General features: G+C 37.9%; 1 protein-coding gene across 1 annotated transcript in view; it reads left to right on the top strand.

The window, feature by feature from the left end:
- Window positions 1-24,131, top strand: part of HECW2 (HECT, C2 and WW domain containing E3 ubiquitin protein ligase 2) — a 110,096-nt gene that overhangs the window by 31,843 nt on the left and 54,122 nt on the right. The window contains exons 2-7 of the mRNA XM_009698695.1: window positions 203-310; window positions 11,149-11,243; window positions 15,366-15,441; window positions 17,315-17,484; window positions 20,035-20,177; window positions 23,687-23,787. Coding sequence (XP_009696997.1) covers window positions 203-310; window positions 11,149-11,243; window positions 15,366-15,441; window positions 17,315-17,484; window positions 20,035-20,177; window positions 23,687-23,787 — 693 coding nt within the window. The remainder of the gene's footprint in view (window positions 1-202; window positions 311-11,148; window positions 11,244-15,365; window positions 15,442-17,314; window positions 17,485-20,034; window positions 20,178-23,686; window positions 23,788-24,131) is intronic.

The raw sequence follows: 24,131 nt of genomic DNA, 5'->3' as shown, positions 1-24,131 counted from the left end.
CGTATGTCTGCTCACCCTGCATAAATTGATCTATCAACTGTGAAAGTGAAGCCATTTATCTTTTGTCAATTAGTTTAATTTTTTTAAAAAAAATTTTTTAATACAAGTAATTTTTCATATCTGGGCCTCTTGAAACAGAAAACCAAGAAAAGTGCTATTATAAATACTACTTTATAATATTTTTTTTGCTTTCCTCTTTCAGATGAGAACTCTCCAGCCAATTTCTGGGATTCCAAGAATCGGGGAGTGACTGGCACGCAAAAAGGACAAATTGTGTGGCGAATTGAACCTGGCCCCTATTTTATGGAATGTGAGTACCTATTTATCCAATGCGTAGCCAAAGGCAAGCATGCCTTTGTGTCAAGGCAAGTCAAGAGGATGGCATTTCATACCCATTTTGTCAATTCCTCTGATAAACTGAAGGAATTGAGTGTATTGCTCTAAGGGGCTGCGTTTTCCAGTGTCTTTTCTGGACATTATAAAAATGGAGTTGAGCTTAGATGTACGTTTGTATTCCAGGGACGTTCTTAGACAGCATGCTTCAGTTTTAAGGGATGTAGAAATTGCCTCATGCAATGTTGTATAGTATATACGCATTGAAAAATTAAGTCCCTTCCCAAGAAGTTTAAAATTTCAGCTGGGTGAACATTAATGGTAAATGCAGACAAAGGAAAAGGTAATAAGCTAGTAGTGATTGCTAATGTTTCTTAGTATGAAGGTTAGATTTGTTTCTAGGAAGTGCCAGCCTCCTGTCCAGTTGCATCAGGATTTCTCAGCTGAAGTTTTGCTGCGCTGGGAAATCCACAAGGCAATTTTGAAATACTGAGAGTCTCTATATGACTGGAAGAAAAAGTCTTCAGTTGAACTCTGTGAGTATTGGTAACCAAGCTTCAAATCGAAGAGCTATGCCACTCCCATAGGTGACCAGGATTTATAGGAAGCTAAGCCACTCTGCTGTGTCTTTTTTTTTTTCTTAATTATTATTATTTTTTCCTTTGTTTTTTGCTTTTTGATGAAAAGAAACTACCTTACCATCTAAAGTATATGATCCCCTAAAGAAGTTGATGTTCTAATCCTAGGATTTTGTGTCTGAGCTTGCTGGAAACTCTGATATGCCAAGCATCAAAGTGGCAATCAGTCCTGAAAGAGCTGAGAGCTGTTCTACCGCCTGTTTAGCCTTACAGCAATGAATCTTCTTTCATAAATAAAAAAAATATACTCCCACTCTATTACTTCACTGTACACTGCAGTGCTGCTAACTGTATGTCTTGGCAGAAATTTTTATTCTAATTAACTGATATAACAGCAATACATTTATTTCAAGAGGTGTTGTATACCCTGTACTATAAATAATGATTAAAACTTCTTATTTCTAGAACTGATCATTGAATCTTGCCCAAAGTTACCCTATGCGTTACGCAGCACATTTCTTTAACCAAAAAAAAAAAAAAGCTTTAATATGATAAAATTAAATTCCATTTCAGGAGTTCATTACAGGAAAACATGATCGAACTGAAGATAAAGATCAAGAAAATAATAAATATCAAGATAATTAACTTTCAAGGTGCCAAAGACAGTGGTATATTAAAGCAGATTAAAATGTATGTTAGAAGAGTTCATTGCATCATCTTTCTTGTACATATACTCTATCAGTATTGTTGCCAATAGAGGCAGTTTGACTTCAAGGATGTTTGTATCTTTTAGCTGGTTATGTGCTGCTCCATAATGTATGGAGATGAGGCTCTTGAACATTTTTAGTTCACGTGAGTAACCTAGGTTAATGCTTCAAGAACTAGTAGTTTTGACTTAAAATCAGCTGCAACTGACTTTGTACTTTGCAACCAACTGATAGAAAGGGTGCAGGATATCTGTTCTTTGGTTGTGGTTAGCTTTACTAATGAACAGTTCTGCTGCCATACAATGAACAAGAGACAAGCAATTACGCAGCAGCTGAGAACTGTAAAAAGGAACATTTATGAGCATATGTTGCTATAGCACCTAGTATGGCAGATAAATGTGTCACCAGTGACACTTGTGTTTCTAGTGAGAGGCCAAAAATTGCCCTGAAACACTTAACTGAATTTCTGATTCCACTTTTTAAACTGGAAGGCTCCACAGATACATGACCATGTTTGCTCAGTGAGACTTTTTCTTGTAGTTTATAGGTGGTGAAGCAACTCTGATACAACTACAGGCAGCTGCTCTTTTTTTTTTATTCTTTCTTTTTTATTCCTCAGACCACTAAATCACAACTCAGGCAAACGCAGCAGGTGGCTGCGCAGTTCAGGTACGAGCACAGCATTACTGCCTCTGCGGTGCGGCACCAGGCTGGGTGTGGGAAGAGCTGTGCTGTCAGGGTTCTCGCTGTGCAATGTTAGAAGTACTAACATTGAATGATGAGTTGAGATCAGTCAGCATGCACATTATCCCAAAGACTTTGGTTGTATTTTTCCCTAGCAGTGTCAGAGCTTAGGGACATTATATATCTTTTCATCTCTGTAGGGCGAAGTGCAGAGGATGATAGCATTGCTAACAAGCCATATGCAAATGAATCTCATGCAGAAGGAGTATTTCCATTTTAATTGCATTAATGTTAATCTGTGGGAGTCAGCTGGATTTGGCCTCAGATTCCTTCTACAATCCTCGGATTTGTAGCTTTTAAGAAAAGCATCTTACACCTTAATTTGGGAAGGTGTTTTTCCATGTGCATAACTGTAAACTTATTAATAGTTTCACTGAGGTCTGTGGAACCTATGCTTATGTTTAAAGGTAGGCCTTGCATACACATTTTTATTCATTTTGCATTACTGTGTATCCGCAGTCTTGTAAATCAATTTTCCAGTCATTCCACTTACTCCTCTTAAAATCTCTCCCTATGGATTCAGGATCTCCTGTTTCCCAAGGAAGTAATATGTAAATGCATAGTTTGCCATCTGCTCTATTTAGATCAAGCAACCTGCAGAAAGAAGGGCAGGGAGAGTCTCATCATCTTCATACTAAAACCAGATATTAATTCCCCCTAAAGCATCCAAAAATAGCAAAACAAGGATGATCAAAGAAAACTCTCACTTGGCTTTAGACAAAAAACAACACAAAAAATTCTGTAGACTCTACCCTGAGAAGGGAGAATCAAAGGAATCAACAGTGAAATAATGAGAAATTTAATGTATGCCAGAAATACAAGCAGCCTCTGAGGAGAGTGACTGAGGAAGGGGGTGGGGGGAAGCGTATGAACAGGAGAAAGGAAATACTTGCAAAGTCAGAACTCCAGCTCACCATCACAAATAGTTGGTGTCCTTAAGATGTCACCTCGAGTCCAAGTGAGTGGCTCTGAACTGTAGAGCCAACCAGTATGGAGGCAGGGGTTCCTCTTTCTTTTCCCTGGGGAAGGAACAGAAGTGCCATGTAAGCATGAAAGGGAACTCAGTCATTTTAGAGATTCAAGAAGGTGAATTTGAGCATCAACATGCCTGAGATGGTGTTTCCTTACTCATGTAGCAGAGGTGGCTTTAAAACATCCTGCTCTGAGGCTTGCTAAAATGTGATGGAAGGAAAACAATGACTCATTGGACAGCTCCCTCAAGTTGTCTACTGTGTAAACTATAGAAGGATTGCTAAATGTGGCTGCAGCTCTGCAAACAGTTTTCATCATTCTCCTGTAAAAGGAAAGAACAAGTTCAAGGAGTATTATTCTGAACAGGTGGCAATAGTGTGAAGGTGCAACACAGCTTAATGCTTTCACATTTGGTATGGTCATCTGGTATTTAGCATGGCATCAGACTGTTCAGGTCCTTAAGTATGTCAGGACCTTTAGTCTCTGCTGCAAGAGAGGCTGAAATTGTCCCAGGAATGATTTTAGATGGCGGAGTGTTTCTCTGGGTATAGCAGTCTGAGTCTGGGATGGCAGGGGCTCCCTTTGGGGCATCGTGATGTAACAGAGATGATGGTATTCCTTAGGGAGAACAGAGCTAGCAGAAAGATAGAGTGAAATGATCCACGGAAAGGCTGCCGATAGAAAAAGCATGTGAAAGGAACCTTGAATTTTATGAAGACTAGTTGACAAAAGCTGTTCATTTATAAACTGTGGCTTCTAAGTCAGTTTTCTGCAATATGGGGAAGGATGGGTCACGTCGGAGGTGCCATGGGAGGGAGATTCAGTATAGTACAGTCACTGTCATGCAACAGGTAACTGGTGCTTATACACTTACATATGCAAAGACCCCAGAAGTTAAAAGCTGTACATGTTCTAGGAGGTAAAACAGGCCAGGGGCTATTTTTTGTTGCTGGGAGCAAGTGACACAGCGTGGCTTGCGCCCATACAGCCAACCCTTCCTGCTGTGTCAGGGATGCTTGGTCACTGTTAAGCAGTATGGATGGTCGTGTGCTCGCATTGGAGTCTCTCCCGTGGCCCTGCCTGGTTTATTAGGACAGGCATAGGCCAAGAGCCTCCTTTGAGACTGTATTGCACTTGTTTTTGGAAATTATAGCCTTGGTCCCATGAGTACTAATTACAGTGTCCACAAGAAACACCTTCACCTACTTTACCTATAGTGTAATGTCTTTCTTGTTATTTATAACATTCAATGTCATAGTCATTACTGTGAGTAGAGTAGAAATATATTGATTTACATATATTTTTCTTTACCAATACTGTGGCTTTATCTTGAGCAGTATTCCATAGTGGCAGCTGTTGGGATTCATCCAGAGACTGCCAGTGTTGTCAAATCAATCATTTCCAAATCATCCTTAGGGCGTTTGTGGTTAAATTACTCCTGATGCCACACTATGACACTTGGATGCAGTGACTGCACGGATGCTGTCTGGTTTGTACTTAAAATCTTGGGTTTGTGGCATGAGTAGACTATGAGATGTACTCAGAAAACATGATAATATATGTGTTTGCATTACACTTGTATCATGTTACAAGTGAGGTTTTATGTGGAGTTCTCTGTATTCAGTCCATATTTCCATGAAATTATAACTTTTGCAAAAATAATGTATTGAGACTGAAACTGCCATACTTTGTAGCTAGCAGGGCGGACTCCCAGCTCCCCTAAGCTAATAGATATTGAAGGAAAAAAAATCAGTTTAATATTGAACTTGATCTGCTTTTAGCTTTCAAGGGCTGTTGTAGCAAAGAGTTATTGTTACTAGAGATATGAGCACAGTTTAGTATTTTTAGTGGTTTTGACCAAAGTGGTCAATGTTAATGAATGTTCTATCAACGTAAGTCATTACTGGTATCCAGTCTTTATATTTTTGACCATTTAAATTAGATGCTATAAAGGTCATGGGTTTCTCACATGGAATTGTTCTGAGCCTGGAACACTCCTCTGTGTAGCGCCCTGCAACCAGTGCCCTTTCAGTGGTCTGTCTGGGGACTCATGATTATTGTCCCTACCCTATTTATAAACACATTCACCGAGTTAGAAATACTTCTATTATTCTTCTGCTATTTATATCTGTTGTCTGTTAACAGCTATTTTTGAGTATAACAAATAACTGAAACAGGATCAGATCTTTTTTACATTTGTGGCAAACCTTGTTGACTTCCTTAAGCACATAATACCCCCAATGTTTTGTTTTAAAGGTTAAATTATAATTAAATGCTTTGCCAAACTGGAATATGATAGACAATGCTCGTGACTGTAAATAAGAATGTCTTGGAGTGACAGCAAAGTGAGGAGAGCTGGCAGCGTTAGGTAGGCTCTGTTAGCTGAACAACTGTTTGTCCAAATAGTTTCCTTTGAAGCAGTTTAGACGAACAGAGACCACTGGGACATAAACATTTTCTGTTATTGATCCTAGTTTATCTAGAAAGCTTTCTGTAAGTCTGCTTAAGTCACTTTCTAGTTTTTTTTTGTTGTTTTGTTTGTTTGGATTTGTTTGGTTTTTTTATCATTCCTTCTGTAAAATAAATTCTATGCTATACATGCTGAGAGAGATGGCAAGTACCCAGAGGCAGCCAGCTTTGGCACTTGTGTTGTGCTGCTGTGTTTGCTATTTCCCGGTAGGAAGCAATGGAAAAGGTGCGTGGTTAAAGTGATGCAGGGAATAGAATGCTAAATGTCCAAACAAAAAAGTTGTGTCCACTGAACTGTCATGCTAAGGAAAAGGAAATCAACTGGAAGGGTGTGCACAGCAGTTCGAAATTCCTGCAGTTGTCTATGAGGTGTTTGGGTTCAGCTGGGGAAAATGAGAGTTGAACCCGGTGCCTTTTCCCTGGATTGCATCTCCTTCATAGGTTTGTAAAGTCTGAATGTGAGTGACTTAACTTGTTCTGGTGACAAAGTTTTCTTAAGTAAGTTCCACAGAACATGCTGTCGTATTTTTCGGTTGAGTTTATGTGATGTCACCTTTTTCCTCATTGAATGTTGGAGGGCATATGTTTGTATCTGCAGAGAGCCATGGATTCAGCCCAAGTAACTTTGGCATCTAGCTGTGGTGTCCAGGAAGTATTAGCTGCTGTGCAGTTTCTGTGCAGTTAACCAGGAGCACTATTTTACCTCCATGGACTTTTATAACCCAACTAGGATTTGAGTTGTCTTTTGGAGCTGTCTCTGCCCATCCCTTCTCAAAGGAGTGTGGGGTGATTCCACCGCTAAATTAGGCATTCCATTTGACTAAGGTATATCCGGAGCAAACTGTTCTTGCAGCAAACACATTAGTTTTCCTGAATTATCAGTCTCCTGGAAAGAATGCATTCTTGCAGAATTATGTTCATGTGTTTATGTATTCCAAGTTCATGTATTCTGAATATCTTTCTATCCTGAAGCAAGTTTTTCGTAGGCAAAGTTAAAGTATTAAAGGCAGTAAAAAGGTAGCTAAAGTGGAGGACTTTGGGGAATTAGTGATGTTTTAAAAGCAAGTTATTATTTGGTGTAAGCTGATCTCTTTATTATTGAAGAGGCAAGAGTGTATGGTCCATAGAGGGAAGTACAATGCTATAATTTCATACGGGAGTTCTTTTGAAATTCAAATGTCAATGTTTGAGTCCCAGAAACCTTTGTTAATTCCAAGATTTTTATGTAATGGACCTGAGCTATAAAACTATGGTTATAAAATGATAGCAGCTAATGACTTTTAAAGGAGGAGACTGGTTTTACAGAGTGTTCAGATTAATTAACATATATACCACTTTTTATATAGCTGTGTGATAACTTTTAAAGAATTATAGATACCCTAATTTCATTTTTGTCTTATTTTTAAATGAAGAAGGAATTTCTTGCAGTCTGTATGATATCTGGAGGAATGTCAATGACAGTGGAGCATGTGTGGTATCAAGAACACAGAGCTAGGTACAGTCATTTCTTTTTCCCCCATGAATGAAAATAATTTTTGTTCTGAAATGTCATATTTTTCTTGAATGAAACAGCAAATAGTCCTGTGGTCAGTTACAGATGTCTTTCCCTTGCTGGATTTACTGCTATTAACTTTTTCATTACACATTACGTACAAAGCAAGCTAATTAATTTGTTGAGGGAAGAAGAAGTAGGAAAGAAAAAAAAAAAAAGTGCAAGTTTTCCCCTAAAGGAAACACATGAAAGCAAGGTGGCAGGAGAAATGAAAGAAACTGGGAAAACTCTGTAGGTGACATATGCTATTGCGCAGTTTATAGTATGGAGCAGTTCAGAGGGAACCTGTGTATTAATATGGTATTGAGCTCAACTCTCTAAATATTAAAGTCCTGTTTGCGGATAACTGAACTTACTGTTTCTGAAGAGGTCTGTATATTTATGGGGCCTTAGTTATAGGTTGTAGGCTGAGATGTGTTCTATTGTGAACAGCCACGGATACCTATTTTCAATTTATTTGGAGCTCAGGAATCCATCAGTCATCAAGAAAAAAGTATTCTAATCAACATTTTTTCTGATAACACAGTACAAGCAATGTAAAAAGCTAGATCCTCAGCTGTTTTGAACTGACAGGGTTCCTGTGAGGTTTCTTCTACTGTTAAGTATTAACTGCAGTTTCTGGCATTATTAGCCACAAAAAAAATTACTCATCTGTCTCTGGTACTATGAAGGGATTGTATTCTTGCTATGTACAAGATCCAGTCTTGCAAACCCATATTCATTTCTGCAATATCCGCATGCATGTGATGGGTAGCCCATTTCTTAATTTCATGCTGAATTTCAAGCATAGCTTCTCTTGTGTTAACCGTGTCGACACAATGCCAACAGCAGGTTTGCCACTCCTGTGTGTAGTGCTGTATAAAGCCCAAACTAAATCAGTGCTGCTTCTGTTAGGAACTGGGGGGAAAAGTCTCCATGTCATGCTTTTTAAGTGCTCTGCTCTTTCTAATTATTTCTAGCAATTAGTCCTGAGGAATTTTTGTAAAAAATTACTTTATATGAAAGGAATCTTCATATCTATTTCTTGAATCAAACATTGTTTTCTTCTGTCACCAACCACATACAGGTATTGAAAAGTAATGTATGGTCATAGAAGTCACTGAGAGAAAGAAATTTGAGAATGCAAAGCTGGTAGCATTGCATTTTAGCTTTTAGGGGGAGTGTACATGTCAGTGTAGTGAGAATATATAACAAACTTCTTTCTGCTATCATGTTATGGATTGTCTGTGGATACGAGCAGCAGCTGATAACCTTTCCATTGCTAGGTTCTTTTCAGAAGTGATGGATTGAGAGAAGATAGTCAGTGACAAGAGATCGAATAAACAGCAGCTCCAGAAACTCTCTGAAAAGTAAAGTTTGGGTCACATCAAACTGAGCAATGTAGCTGGAAAGGAGAAGTCTTGGTGGAATAGTTCATTGTCTTACTGTGCTCTCATGTAGTCATAATACATTCACAGTGTGATTAAGAGGTGCTCAAGACTTGATTCCTGGTTACTTAACATGTGCATTTTACAATGCGGGGAGTCCAGCACTTGATATAAATCCTGCCAACTTTTGCAAGTGCTGAAACTCTCAATTTTATGCGAGCTAGAAATTTTTGTGTCTCCATTTAGGTATAAGCATTGTTGGTAGCTCAACAGAATTGCTCAGTTTAGGAATAACCTGCAGATCCTGACCTGAAATTTTTAGGTCCGATAAACCTTTTTAGGTGATTAGAAATCCTGTCTGCATTTTGAATTTTGCTGTAAAGCTTGTGTTAAATAGAGCATGTTTTGACTGTGTGTGTGAACCCAGCTGTGAGGAGGAGGAAGTGGGATCAGCAGCTTCTCTACCTCTTAAGTCCCTGGAGGCGCTGTCAGCCAGACACTTTCCTTTGAAGGGTAGTTCTGAAGGTGCCTCCTTTTTGTTCTGGGAGGAAGATAGTAAATAAATGTTAACCTTTAACAGCAGCAAATTTAAAAATAAATAAATAAATAATCCTTTTTGGCTGAGCAGGCTTGCAGGATGGATTTCTAATCCTTCTGAGTAGGGGTAAGTGGTAATTTATCTTGCAGTGATGAAATACTTCAGCCCTGAAGGAATCGTGCCATAGGTGCCTCAAAAGCTTATACAAAACATTGCAGTTTTGTACTTTAGGAGTACTGACATATTGTTAAACCAAGTCAGAGGAACCGAACCGCCACAACTTTCATGCATATCCTCTGGTATATCTGAACTGTCTGCTGTAATTTCTGCGTGCCTGTGGCCATTGCTTCTGCTTGCGGCCATTTCTGTACCCAGAGGTAAACCCTCGTCAACCTCACACAGAAGAGTTACCCAAACGGAGAAGGAAAACAGAGACATTGTTCCAGGTAGGGGAAATCCTATAGGATCAAGGGCAGCCATAATTATAGCTGCTCTGCTGGGTTGGAAGAATGCAGAGAAACAATGGAGATCAGGCTTAGGTTAAATGTAATACTCGTTTGCAGTAAATGCAGTTTAGCAAACAAAACTTTATTCAGTGGGACCAGAAACGTGGTGCAATGTTTACCTTTCCTGTGTTCCAATGTAAAGTGCTTCAGGTTTCCTTCAGATATGTCATGCAACTCCTTCCAAAGTCTGACAAGAATCATCCTAGTAGCAAATGTCTTGGTAAGCCTTTTCCATAGCTGATTATATTGAAATAGTATCAGAAATACAAGCTGCAGAATTAGGTAAGTTACTCTTTTTGTCTGTTAAGTAACAGAAGGACCCAACACACAAAGAGGAGATAAGGAGTTGCTCTATTCTTAATTTCCTGTTGAAGTATTTCTGAAGACAGATCACTGAATGATGGACCCTATTCATATAGAATGAGCTTTCTGGAGTACACTGAGCAGCATATTAATAGCTTTCCACCATGATCAGCCATACTTGCATCTCCTCTCCTACCAGAATGTCAGAATATCTGTAGGGCTAATGTCCAAACTTTGAGAGCTTGAGTTTTATAGTTTTTTATCTCATCCTCAAGTTCTGTCTGTTTATTCTCTTATTTTACCAGGATCAGGAGTGGTTTTGGTTTGGCATACTAAATGATAGTAAAAGGTTTGAAAGGTCACACAAAAAGGGAAATCTTATCAGTTCGGATCTGGAGGAGTTAATACAAGATGCAGTACTTTTAAACATTTTCATCGGCAGTTTGAAATCCACCTATGTGTATAAGGCTGTAGAGAGAGGTCTTAATTTTCATATGATTAAATAATTTGAGAATAAAAAGTGTAATTATTTTTTGATCTGCAACTTAGAAATCTGCTGAAAAATTATAATTCACATTAACTGTATTATGTTGAAATGGACTTGTCTTCGGAGATCAATACTGATCTCTTTTCCTTCCCTCTGGACCCATACAAAACACACAAAAGTGTCTTCATGTGAACTATGGCTTGCGAATACTTAGACCTTTCTTACCTTATAGTGACCATGGACATCTCACTGCAAGAACTGGAAAAAAATGAGCTGTTGGTTTTTTACTGAGTGAGTAGAAATATAGTTAAGATTTTTTTTTTTAAAAAAAAGCAGCATTTACAAGCTTTTTAACCAAAAACTCTATTCAGACTTTCTTTGAGACGGTTTTCCAATTTTCTACAGGTTGAGAGAAAATATATTTCAGTTACAGTTATTGTGTGCTTTTACAGCAAAGACGTATCAACTGCCCGAACAGACTCTGTGAACAGAAGTGAACTATGACTCCCATATGCTCATGTTTCTTTCATTGTCTCTCTTTTGCCGAGGGTCAGTCATGAAGGGTTTAATGTGATTCTTGTTTTGTTTTCAGCTGAAATAAAGATCTGTTTTAAATACTACCATGGTGTTAGTGGAGCCCTCCGAGCTACTACTCCATGTATCACTGTGAAAAACCCTGCTGTGATGGTAAGTTTAGCCTATTTGTTCATTGTATTTGTGTAAGATGATAATATTAACTGTCAGAGAAACCTGTCAATATAAGTCTCCTAGTTTTACCATTGATTGAAATTTTTGGCAAAAAATTATATTGCCTGACAAAAATCACCAAAATTTGGAAATGCTTTTCATGATTTTGTATTGTTCATGATAAAATAACAGTAAAAAGTCACTGAGCTTAACTGACATCTTTTATGCTAAGAATTTGATTTTGCTTGCTTTCAGTTTTGAGGCTTACAATTTGCTGTAATTTAACACCATAATAGAAATTTTTCGCACTGGTTATATAACTCAAACGGAGTCCTTATCAAAAGTCTCCATTTCTTCTTATTTGTTAATATTAAAAATTAAACTGTTGCTGAGATAGCAATTGTTAGTATAAAAATGGAACTGGACAAAACTCTGCTCTTGCAAAAATTACTGAATTTTTTGAGCATTCATATACTATAGAAATTTAGCAATTCTCTGACTATTGAGAACTATTGTTGTCTTACTATGCTTTCATTATGAAACTTGTTCTTTTGAAACACTAGAAGTTTCAGGGGAGATTTTTTTAAAGTTGTTTAAATAAGTAGTGGAAGAAGAGCCTTCCAAACTTGTATCCAAGTGCTTTTGATGGAAGTAATTTATCTAATAGGCTAGCTCTTCAGTTGACATGAAGTTTCACAGTGCATTTGATTCATTGATATTAGCTGCCAAGTATTTAAGATCACATCTGTCAGGATGGTGTCCTGACAACTGCAGCGTTGAAGATACTTTAGAGCACAAGTTATTCAGACTGAATAGCTTTCATGCTGATCCTGCACTTTTTGAGCATTTTATATTATATACAAGTGCATGCTGTGGCTATATGATACTATATGTGCTGTATTAGACTTCATAGCTCATTATACCAAATATTTTTTCTTTCTCTTAGAATTACAGACCTAGGTGATAGCATCATTTAATTGTCAGATCTTTGTCAGATCTGACTATGAATAATATCGTTTCGCAGCAGGCATATGAACTCTTGATATTTTGCAGAAGAAAATGTGTTACAGTTAATGAGCTTGACAGCTACTGTCTTTAATACCAATTTATAAACTAAAGACAGTAAGGTAGCCTGATTTTGAACAAAGGAAAAAATGCATCTCAAAATAACCCTTAAAATGGTCTATGTGCTGCACTGTATTGTTACTGAGAAGCAGAATGATATTGGATGGAGAAACCATTTGAACTTGTGTGTTTTCTTGACCTTGTCATACTAACCACCAATATTTTTGAGATTCATTGCGCAAAAGGTTATCTCACCTTCAGTCTTTGAATACGCATTTATTTACTTGGTAGCTACCTGAAGACCTGTCTTTCAGAGTCATTGGTCAATCTTGAGGGGTTGACCGGCTGTCATTATTTAAATTTCTTTCCTTTGAAAGGTAATGCAGGGTCCTGGCTATTGTACAGAATTTATATACCTGCTAGAAGGTGTAATTTTGTATAAATGTTTTTGTGCTAACAGTACAGACTTCCAGTAATAGTGAGCTGTTAGTTTCCCTGATGACAATGTCATGACAGGTCAGATGAGACTTCCTAAAAATATCATATTGGGTTAGTTATATGTACCTATACCTATGTTGTTAGGCATTGGAACAGGCTCCCCAGGGAGGTGGTGGAGTCATCGTCCCTGGAGATGTTCAAAAAACGTTTAGATGTGGCACTTCAAGACATGGTTTAGTGGACAGGGTGGCATCAGGTATACGGTTGGACTTGATGATCTTTGAGGTCTCTTCCAACCATAATGATTCTATGATTCTATGATTCTATTGTTAAATGTTAATAGCCCACAACATTTTCATAGTTTTGGTGTTGAGCTTAAGCACCGTGCGGTAGAGAATAGTTTGTTCTCTTGGCACTAGTCGTGTCTGTTGCAGAAATGCTGTTCGGGCAAGTGGTCAGAGAGTCATGGCATGCCCAGTCCCTTTATTTAAGCTGCAATAAGTTACCTGCTTACTTGAATTATTCTGTGTTTTTGCTTTACGTGGTTTGGTGGGAGACATGTTTCTGGTTTTCCTCATACTGATGGCATATGACACCAGGCATTTCAGTCCATCTTATTTTTGGATAAGCAACTAACATTCTGTTATGTTCATTTGAACTAGTGGAAACACAAGGCCTGATCTAGCATTCAGAAACACTGTGTTACACTAGATGAGAGCACCTTTGTAGTGCAGAAATCTAAGCATGTATGTTAGGATGAAATTTTACACTTGGCACAGAAAATTTGAAATTGCTGTTCAGATCATAATGGAACAGGAAAAGGTTATATAGCAAAACCATGGAAGTGCTAGGGAACGCTGTTAGAATTCATTTTATTATATCTGGATGGTGGGCAACTCCTATTTTCTATAAATTGAAGTAATGATTAGCAATGTAAACAACATTATTCAGAGTCAGTGATGTAGCAGGAATAGAATCAGGAAGGCCTTTTTGCTAAACTGGAATACATAGTGTTCCTCTGACCTTGCCTGGGCAGTGTCACCATCCCAGGGGGATGCACCCCTTGCAGCTTCCATCGAATCTGTCTGTAGATGAGAGGACACTGATCCAGCTGGAATTAACCCATTGCTTTTGATGCCCTCATAATTTTACTGCCAGCTTATGCTGGTAAACGCTTATGCGTCCATATAAAGTCAGTGACGTAACAATGTGCTGGGTGGGAAAGGGATAGTTTTGAGCTCTCTGGTGAGAAATGTCTTGCCCTGAGAACAGGAGTGCATCGTGAAGCCAGGAGTGAGGGAAGGGAATGGGCTGGTTGGTGAGCAGCGGCGCTTGCTGTCACGATGTGTTCCCTCAGAAGACTGCCAAGACCCATGGGGTCATCAGGCATCAACATCATTGCTGTTTCTTCATCCTTTTTTTTTGACTGCTTGTTACATACAAAGTATTTGAGTCTTGCAATGGGAGAAATTCCGCGTGTTTGCCAATTCTGATGAAATTCCAAAGTGCTTGCTGATGATTGTGGGAAGTATTTGAAAGCTAAAGATATTAAATAGCTTAAAGCAATATAAAAAGGAATTATTATGTTTTTGGTTAATGCAAAGCAGGTTCCTCGTAGCCACCACAGCTCCAGAATCATTTATCAATACTGTAACTTCAAACAACTGTTCAGCTGCTCAAAACTGCTTTACGTACTTTATCTACACACATAGGTGTGTGAGTTTTTATTCAGCTTATTTTTTCTGTCATCCAATAGATCAGATGACTTCCTGTTCTATCACTAATGTTAATCCCAGCGCCATGGTTGGCTGAAGCTTTTCCATCAGGCTGTGTCACCTCTTCTGCCTGGGAGTGAGTGCAGTGCCTGCCTGCAGAAACGTGTGACTTTAAAGATAGCTCCATTGATGTCTTCGTGATAGATTATTCAGCTGGATGCACATCTCTGTCTTGAAAGACAAATTCTTCTGCTAGTTGAAAGAGCTAGACATTAATGAGACATTAATTCCTGAGAAACTTTTTATTTTGAAGTAGTGCTTTACCTAAGGAGGGATTTCAGTAGGAACCAAACTCAAAATCTGTGAAGCATAAGCTTTTAGACCACATTCATGTTTAGGTATCTGATGCACTTTTCTGTTTAAAAGAAGCTTTTGTTCATAGATCTGAAGGCTTTTGTTAGTCTCCCCTTGATCTCTTTGCTTTTTTTGTTGCACAGTAAATTATCTATTTGTGGAAAGTGACAAAAGTTATACGTGCTGTCACTGGCCAGCTCAGTGCTTTGATATGTATTACCAATCCATGCTGTTGATTTTGTTTTACAAAAGGGAAATCTGTAAGAAAATAGTCTCCTTTTCTCCAGTTAATAGTATCTGCACGTGTATTAGCCTATACATATTTTGTTTGGAAGATTCCAAGTACTGGTGTATTAGCACTGTGTGGCATAAATAATAGATATTTTCCTAGAAACAAATGCTGTAGCTCTACTGGTCTGCGGTAATAGGCAATAGTTGGTCAGATTCTTCCCCTGCATACTACCTTAGAGTTGCAGTATTATCCTCAAGCATGTACAAAGCAGATGAAAATTTCTGTGATATAATTACTTTTTTTTTTTCTCCTCTTCAGATGGGAGTAGAAGGCACAGATGAAGGTGCTTCTGGAGCCCAGCACTCTAGGAAGTTAGTCAGCTTTACCCTATCAGGTAAAAAACAACACTACTCTTTGTTTTACAAATTAAAAAAAAATACTGCTGTTTTAAATAACATCAAAGATGGAACATTTTTCTTCATTAGCCTCTGTAGGAGCACACTCTAGTGGCTTAAAAGATGTCATTTCTTTAGAGCTTCTGTTGGTTGAAAATAAGCCAGAATCATAAATCTCCACGAGTGAAAGAAATGGATTTGATGGATCCCAGCACGAAAAATTTGGAGAAATTTCCAGCTTGCACAAGGGACAGTTCCTCTCAGATTGAAGAGTGGAAAACTTAATCTCTAAATAAAATGCAAGCTAGTTCCATCACTTTGAAGTAGTAAAAAAGCAATGGCTGCAATGGTGATTTAGAAAAGAAAACAAATCTTTACTTGTAACAGAGCTAAGCTGTCACTACAGCAAAATAGCTGTAGGGATACAGTCTACCAGCTTCACTTGTTTTGATTAGCACTTTATTCGATGTGAAGTCTTGTGTGAGACTAAAGCATATTCAGCTTGAGCAAAGACAGAAAAAATTTGCTTCTGAATCTTGAAGAGCTGACAATGAAAACATTCAGAGATTGTAGGGGTAGAGCAGAAAAAAAACCCTGCTTTTTGAAATGGTCTTTCAGCAGTTAGCTGGGGTAGAGCTGATAGGTTGTATAGACTCACATAGAGTACTATAAAAAGAATTATTTTGTGAATTCTGAAAAACCTATTGTGTTTAATAGAAGGTTGTGACTCGGCCTGAGTCGTCTCCTAAATTAATTTTGAAACGTGTATTGACTAATAGATCTGTAATGTATTTCCTGGAACATTTTTTGGTTGTTCATTTGCAAGTGCAAAGTTGTTGCTTTTAAAGGCAATTACCCCGTATTTCACAGTATTTCTACTTTGTGGCTTAATTTTGAACAGTGGGTATGGTGGGTTTTTTAATTATTTTTTTTTTTCACTGAATCCAGAGGCGTGGCATTTCATTTTAGTGCAGTGAATTTTGCCTGTATGTATAAACTGCTCATCTAAATATGTAAGTGCCAGTTGCATTAGAGTCATGAAGACTGCATGCAGCATGTTGGAGTACCTAATGGAGAAAGACACAAAAATCTTGTGCTTCAGCAAACCTAAACAGAGAAATATTTTATGGTTAAATTTAAAATCTAATATTACATATAAAAATATCTCTTTGTTCTTATTGAAGCTTGCACTATCATTAAATAAGTCCTTAGGCATGAGAATATGCACCTGAGGAAATTATTGTTGCAAGTCGCAAGGGCTGCAGTACCGAGGTTTCTCCAGGAAGAAAGAAGCATTTTCAGAAAACTTTTCCTCCTTTTATGTGAGATACAAGAAGATAATCTAAGTTGGGAGAAAGTGTGTATCATAGTCCAGAGCAACCTTGATAATGAGTATTTGAAGTTATGTTTATCAAAGCCTCAACTTTGGGAAAGTGTGAGTTCACTACATTACCTTCCATATAGATTTTTATTTTAGCCCCTTACCCAGAAACAGAGCAAGTAGTGTGTGATGGGTTTTTTGTGGTTTTTGCTTTTTCTTTGTAAGAGTGGAAATACCTTACATACCGAGAAAAACATTTGTAGGTGAACTACAAGTTCATGCCTTTTGTTTTACAAATAACTGGAGGATAAAATGTAAATGAGGATGTTGATACCCTTCTTCCCTATATTCTCGTGGGAAAACACTTGACTTCCTGCTTTAGCTGTCTTCTGTACACTGGTTCCAGTTAACGTATGAGTAATTTTAAGTTGCTTTATTTAGTAGTTTATGGTGAATTGGTTTCCTGGGTTATACTGTAGGAATGCGCTACTTTGTGAACTAGCTTTAATTTACTCAGTTCCTTTTTCCTTCCTTCTTGTTTTGCTTTATAGATATTAGAGCAGTTGGACTTAAAAAGGGCATGTTCTTCAACCCTGATCCTTATCTAAAGATGTCCATTCAGCCAGGCAAGAAAAGTACGTTTCCTACGTTTGCTCACCATGGCCAGGAAAGAAGGTCGACTATCATCAGTAACACAACCAATCCTGTTTGGCACAGAGAGGTAATGTATCCCTTTTGAGAGCTGTCTGATAGCTGAGGCAGTGTACCAGGCTTGCATTAGTCCTAACCTTCTGAAGGCTGTGAGCTTATTTTGTAGCTAGTTATTTAAACTGACACAGAAGTTGGAGTAATTTTAGGAATGCTGTTGTTGGATAGAAACAGCTATCATCTGTGTATTTAAGCTGTATATTTAAGCTGCACTGCTTTGAGACTTTCATTCCCTTCTCTGCTAACAAGAGCTGAATTCACTCAACAGCCCTGTAGATTTCTTGAAATTGCAAGAATAAATTAATTAAAATGGATTATGTATTCTGAGAAAACTTTAAGAAAAGGTACAATAAGTGAGCATTTATGCTCAGTGATTGCAACAACTGTTCATTTGGAAATGATATTCTCATTGTGCATAGCAGGTGGCAAGCTTTCAGTTTTGTCAGGCAGAGGGGATGCTCTTTGGTGTAGCCTCTGTATGTGCTGCTGTAGGAAGGGAAGCCCAGGGAGGCATTACAGCACCACTCAGCAAGGGGGGAAAAAAAGGCAGTTTGGCAGAAGCCAGTTTTCCAGATGTGTTTATATTGGGTAAGCTGTGCAGACCTCAGAGAAGGAACTGAGGTCCCACAACTGTCTCTGAGCACAGAAGAGCCAGGCTGTGCCTTTGAAGATAAACGTTTAAGTGGGAAACAAGGTGAAAATACTCACACAAGTCCATAACCCTTTTAGGACCAGCAGGCAGCATTCTTGATCTGCGTCTGTGTTCTAATGAGCAGATGCCTGTACTGTGTTTGATGAATGCTTATGTGTTCTTTAGGATCACTGGAAAATTGAGTGGGCTTTGGAAAATATTCCCACAAATCATAATCAAACCAAACAAGCAGTAAAGCACAACAGAGCCAGGCCAGTGTTAGCACTGCTCTTGGGTGCTTGGTTGTGGGAAGGACTGTAGATGTGTGGAAGATCTTAAAAAAGTCAGAGTTCTAATCTCTAAATTGATTCTTCATCTTTCTGTCTGTCCAGCCATCTATCCAGTAGATATAAAGAAAATCTGCTCTTATTTTCCCCCTTTTTTCTCCTCCAGTTCTCCTTGGTTTGGAAGCTTATAGAAAAGGATAATGTTCACTGCTGCATGCATTGTATCAGCTTGCTTTAGCTGCTGTATCTTCCCTGCAGCAACGCTCTGATGACAGCAGCTTATGATCCCATTACATATCCTAGTGGTGCAGAATTGATCCTGTTTTACATCTCCTTCCTGCAAAATAATTTGCAATTTTATAGCAAACTGAGAGTGACAAATTTTGAAGTTCTGCTTATCACAGGAACCCAGCTCTGACAGCTGCCCAGCATGAGGAAGTGTTTTTTTTATTCCTGACCCAGTTTAATTGCTGGTTTCTGAATATCTTTAGCTGATGTCTACAGCTGAACCGAAGAGTTGTTCCTTCTTTTGTTCCTTGTTCAATACATCTTTAGCTATCTAGCCAGATGCGTATTAGGCATTTTACTTAGGTTGTGATTTGCTCAGAAGTCTTAAAGGTGGCATATAGTAAAAATATAGCCAGATCACCTTGGCTTTTCCGAGTAGATTATACCCTACTTTTTTGTTTCTTTGAAATACCTTAAAATCTAGAGGAAAAATAAAAATCCTTGGTTCTTAAGCTTACTTTCCTAAGGGAATTGGTTATCACACTGTGTGTATGTGTGTGTGTCTGCCAACATGCCTGCTCATATATTTGCCCTGTACCACTTTTGAATCTTTTGGCCATCTTCAGGCAGACCTGACAGAGCAGCACAAATCTCAAAGATGAAGTATTCCTAAACTGCATGAAATTTGATGCTAGGCTGAAGACAGTAACTGTGATAGTGTTGCCTCATAGGGAAAGGTGGAAGAATGATCTTACCAAACATCAAGAAATCTTTTCTAAATTAGCACCATGTTGTTTAAAGGCCCCAAGTGCAGAAAAAGGTTCTATTGGAGCTTGCTGAAAAGATTTGTGAACTTTGGGGCAAAAACCTGTGGAAAATTCTCCCCCTTTAGTTACAGTGCTCCTGAAAATACAGTATATACATTGTGCTTTTGACTTGCTGTCATGCATACAAAAAATTAATGCAAAGCATGGTGTTGGAAGGGAAGTTCACTAAGCACAGCCTAGAGTGAGACACTTCCCTCCTTCCTCCTGTGTTGAACTGGCCACTTTTCTATAACTTGATAGAGTACAGCAAGGATTCCTTCTCTTTTTGCTTTTTACTGTCCAAATTGAACCCAGCACTAGGATACATTGCTTTCTCCTTTCTGATGTAGACCATGAAACTGCTGTTACCCTGTGCAGTTTCTTACTGAGCAATTATTTTCAAGGAATAGTAAAAGGGTATGGGTTTCCTGAGAGGCTAGTTACATATGCAAAAATACAGTGCTTAATAAACGATGTTGACATTATTTTGCAATATGGAAATTGCTGTTATCAGTCATTACTTTTGGAGTACACTGCACGCTAGTAGTAATTATGTACATACTTTCTGAATAAAGGTGTATTGATATGGTTGATATGTTCTTTCCTTCCAGAAATACTCTTTTGTAGCACTTCTAACAGATGTCCTTGAAATTGAGGTTAAAGACAAATTTGCCAAGAGTCGTCCGATCATTAAGCGCTTTCTTGGGAAGTTAACCATACCAGTTCAGAGACTGTTGGAGAGACATGCAATTGGGTAAATTAATGCATTCTTAATGCTAACTTCTGTTGATCAGGGAGACTCAGCATCTAGGATACTGGCACAGAGCAGCCTTTCTGGCTTACTGACACGGGCCGGCAAATTTCTACTGCATCTGTAGTAAGAAATTTAGTAGGAATTTTAATAGCCTTATTGCCTCACTGGAAAATGTCAGTGTTTCCAACCCTGTTCTGAATGCATGTACCCATGGTTGTGTATATGTGTGTCTATAATTTGTTTTCAGCTTAATTTCTTTACACAAAAAATGTTACCCTCTGGCTAGCTAGTCAATAAGCAAGGAATTATCACAATACTACTACATGATTGTGTGCAAATTTTTTAGAAGAAGCAGGTTTTATTGTCTCACTTCTTTTACAATTCAAGTGTTTTTAATCGTCAGTTTAACAATCAGAGATTTAATATCTGTTCAACTAACTGGCCAGAACTGCAAGGCTGTGACTCCTTATTTTTCAGAGTGCCGGTGGTACTACGCAGTTAAAATTGCCTTTTGCTATGACTAGTGCACTGATGGGACTCAAAATTCACCTGTTTTGCTATTTTTAAAAAATTCTGTTCATTTTTTGATCGCTTACTGTTCTGGTATAAAGATGCCTGTCATTTAGAAACTTTTAAGATATTTTATGCTTCATGATGGTTACTGGAGGGGACGATAGCATAGTCAAATGGATGATCCAGCAAGGCCTTCATACAACCATATGCACTGAGAAGAGCCTGAGACTTGGTAATTAGGCACTGTGATACATTGCAGGTGTGAAGCAAATGGCTGGAGGTCTGCCAGAGATGCAGCAGGGTGTGCAAAAATATAATTTGACATTTAAGACAGCAGTAATTGTAGAGTATATTCTTTTGTTAACATCTTTTTACATATATATGCTGTATTTGACAAATTGGAAAAAATAATTTCCTTGAAAGACAATGGGAGGAACTGAATTATTCAAGTATGTTTTATATGTGTCTCCATTAAGTTTAGAAGGCCACTGGATGAGACCCATGAGGAATGATGGTGAAATAAAATGCATATATTCTTCCCTGGTATTTTAAGGGCATGGCAGTATCATTACGCTTTTACACACAAAGCAGGATATAAACAACTGGCCTCCTTTTTCACAGATATTCCCATCAAACTAACAAGTTGCATACATGGAGAAAATCAAATTCAATTTGAAAACAGTTTTCAGCTTTAAGTTTCCAAAGTGGTGGTTACACTGGTAAGTAAAGTAAGAATAAAATTGTAAGAGTAGCTAAAAATTTTGATGATGTCTTCTGATACAGAATTTATTTAAAAAAAAAAAAAATTAAAAAAAAAAAAAGAAGCCTGCCCATTTGTTTTGTAGTGATATCCAAGAGCAGTTCAGGTGTATATACGATCTAACTTTTCTAAGAAATGCTTCATCTTTGAGTTTCAACAAATTGTGGTAAGTTGAGCAAGCAGCTTTTTCTAATAAATTTGCACACTTGCTGTACACTCAGAAATAGTACCGTGATACAGACTGGTTTCAAAACCTAGTTCAGAGTGTTCATTTCCATGCTAAACTCCAAAATGTGTTTCTGTTCTGGACCTCCAGTGAGGTCTGGAAATTACCCATTTGCTGTGTTCATGAGTTCTTACCTATGTTTTTTCAAACAAGTATTCGAGAGGACATTTCCTGTTTCCTTCTCCATACTTCAGTTCTGTATATTTGATATATCAAGTGTTTTTAGGAAAGGAAGGGCTATATAATAAATACGTAGCAAGAATATAGGTAAGTATTCAGTTTGGTTTTGCCATACTGCTGTTAGAACTGACATTAAGTCAGTTTTGGCTCTTCATCTGTAATTTATTTGTCCATTTACAGTTTTTGCGTGCCAATCAGTTGTCAAGGGTCCTTTTTCCTAGACAGTGTAAAAACAGACAACATTTCACTGGAAGTTTTGCAGAGTAAAGGAGTGGTTAATATAGACGTGAAGTAGAAATGTACCAAACGTACAATCAACTGCTAATTCTCAGGTCTTTTGGTTTTGGTCAAGCAAGTAAAACATTTTTGCTTTCTTCTTCATTTTGGTGATGTCACGGACAATTGAAATCCTCTACTGGGTTAACATGTGAACTTGAAAAATTACATGAACAAAGTCCAAGGACTTACAGTCCACCATATGCTTAACTTGCCCTTCCCTGTATTAATGATCAGTATTGATGAATGAAAACGTGAAGTCCAGAATCAGCCATTTTCAGACAGATGGAACTAAAATTCTGCCCCACTTTTAGCTGTTGTCATAGCTCACAAGTTCACATAACAAAATGACCAGTGGCTTTAAATTTCATGGAAAATATGGTAAATGAGCATGAGAATCATCTAGTATTGATTCAACTGAATACAGATCAGACGTCATTCATGTTGAGGCTTTCTCTCATCTTGAATGGCCTTGAGTAATACAAGCCTTATGTAAAAATGGTGGAAACCTCAAATGGCAGTCTTCTGAGGATACCCTCAAGTCTAGCTGAGGAATTGTAGTTGGAGTACAGAGCGATGAATCTGTGACACATCCTGGAGACACTATTATAATAAATTTGATGTGCTGTAGCCTATAGAGCAACGTGAGGAGGCTGCTTTGCCTTACATTGTCCACTTGGGATGTTTTTTGCTAAAGGTTAATGCAAACTGCTGCAGCTATTTCAGTAATGACCTTGCATTTGTTTTCGTCTGTCACTCATATTGCAGTAGGAGTGCTCCCAGTAAAGGAGAGGTGTTTCTACTCATATAGATTTATTTGCATAAATAACAGTAATTTCATATGGAGGTCTTCAGTAGCTCCCTCCTGTACCTTCATCTGTCCCAGCTGTGCTGAGGGGGGCTTGGGCTGTGAATTCTGGCTGTGCCTAGTAAGAATGTGTAGCCCAGGATCTGATCCTAAGTCTCAAGCTGATACAAGTGCTTAATCAACTCTGAGTTCCACTGAATTTAATAACTCTTAAGAACATATTTGAAGTTAAATCCAAGTATTAAATAGCTTTTCTAAATAGGAATGCAGAAGTGCTTTGTTGAATGAGAATTAAAATATGAAGAAATTATCTGGGAATCTTGTATGTAGTAAAAACCACAAGGGGGCAGAAGGTTTTAAAAAATGAGAGGTTTTGTTAATTGTAAAACATATTTTGGGTTGCGGGGGAGGAGGAGGTCAGGGAAGAGGGATCCTTTGCAGATTGACTTCTTTAGGACTTAAGAAGAGATTTAGGGATGTCTAAGAATTGCTGGGGCACAATCTGTATTTGGAAATGATCAAAGTAGTTTGTTAGGCTGTTTTATCTGTTAACTAAAGGTATTTTACACCATTGTCAGTGTTTGTGCTTTTCCATAAAAGCCAGAGTGTGTGGCTGATTTTAGGACTGGAATAGAAATTACCTTCTATCACACTGACTTTTATTTGATAAGAGCCTTTGATACAAAATACTGGAAAAATAAAACCAGTCAAATTTTTTTAAAAACCCAATGTCTTTGTTTTTGTAGAGACCAGGTTCTCAGCTATAATCTTGGCAGGAGGCTCCCAGCTGATCATGTAAGTGGGTATCTCCAATTCAAAGTGGAAATAACCTCTTCTGTTCACGAAGGTGAGAATTTGTCAATGATCTGGATCTGCAGATAGTTGTATGGAGAGACTTTCTGTGCATTTCTATTTCTAGGATTTTCTGTGAGAATATACTTTCTCATTTGTGTACAGTGCCTCTATTAGATTTTTTTTTTTTTTTTTCCCCTGTTGGGATTCAAAGTTTGGATATATCAGGTACTGCTTTGGAGATGGTAATTCCAAAACACCAACACTTATCGTATCATTTTCCTATTTTGTTAGATAGATTTTAAATGAATCTGCTTATGATTCTCATTTTATGGGATAGATTGGGTAATCAAATTCATTTTTTCTCTTCACTCTGTAACATCTTTGTTCTGAAAGACC

This window comes from Cariama cristata, unplaced genomic scaffold (assembly GCF_000690535.1).
Source record: "Cariama cristata isolate BGI_N322 unplaced genomic scaffold, ASM69053v1 scaffold17844, whole genome shotgun sequence".
In the NCBI taxonomy this organism is placed as follows: Eukaryota; Metazoa; Chordata; class Aves; order Cariamiformes; family Cariamidae; genus Cariama; species Cariama cristata.
Note: the sequence above shows the minus strand (reverse complement) of the source record. Positions and strands in the feature narration are given on the sequence as shown.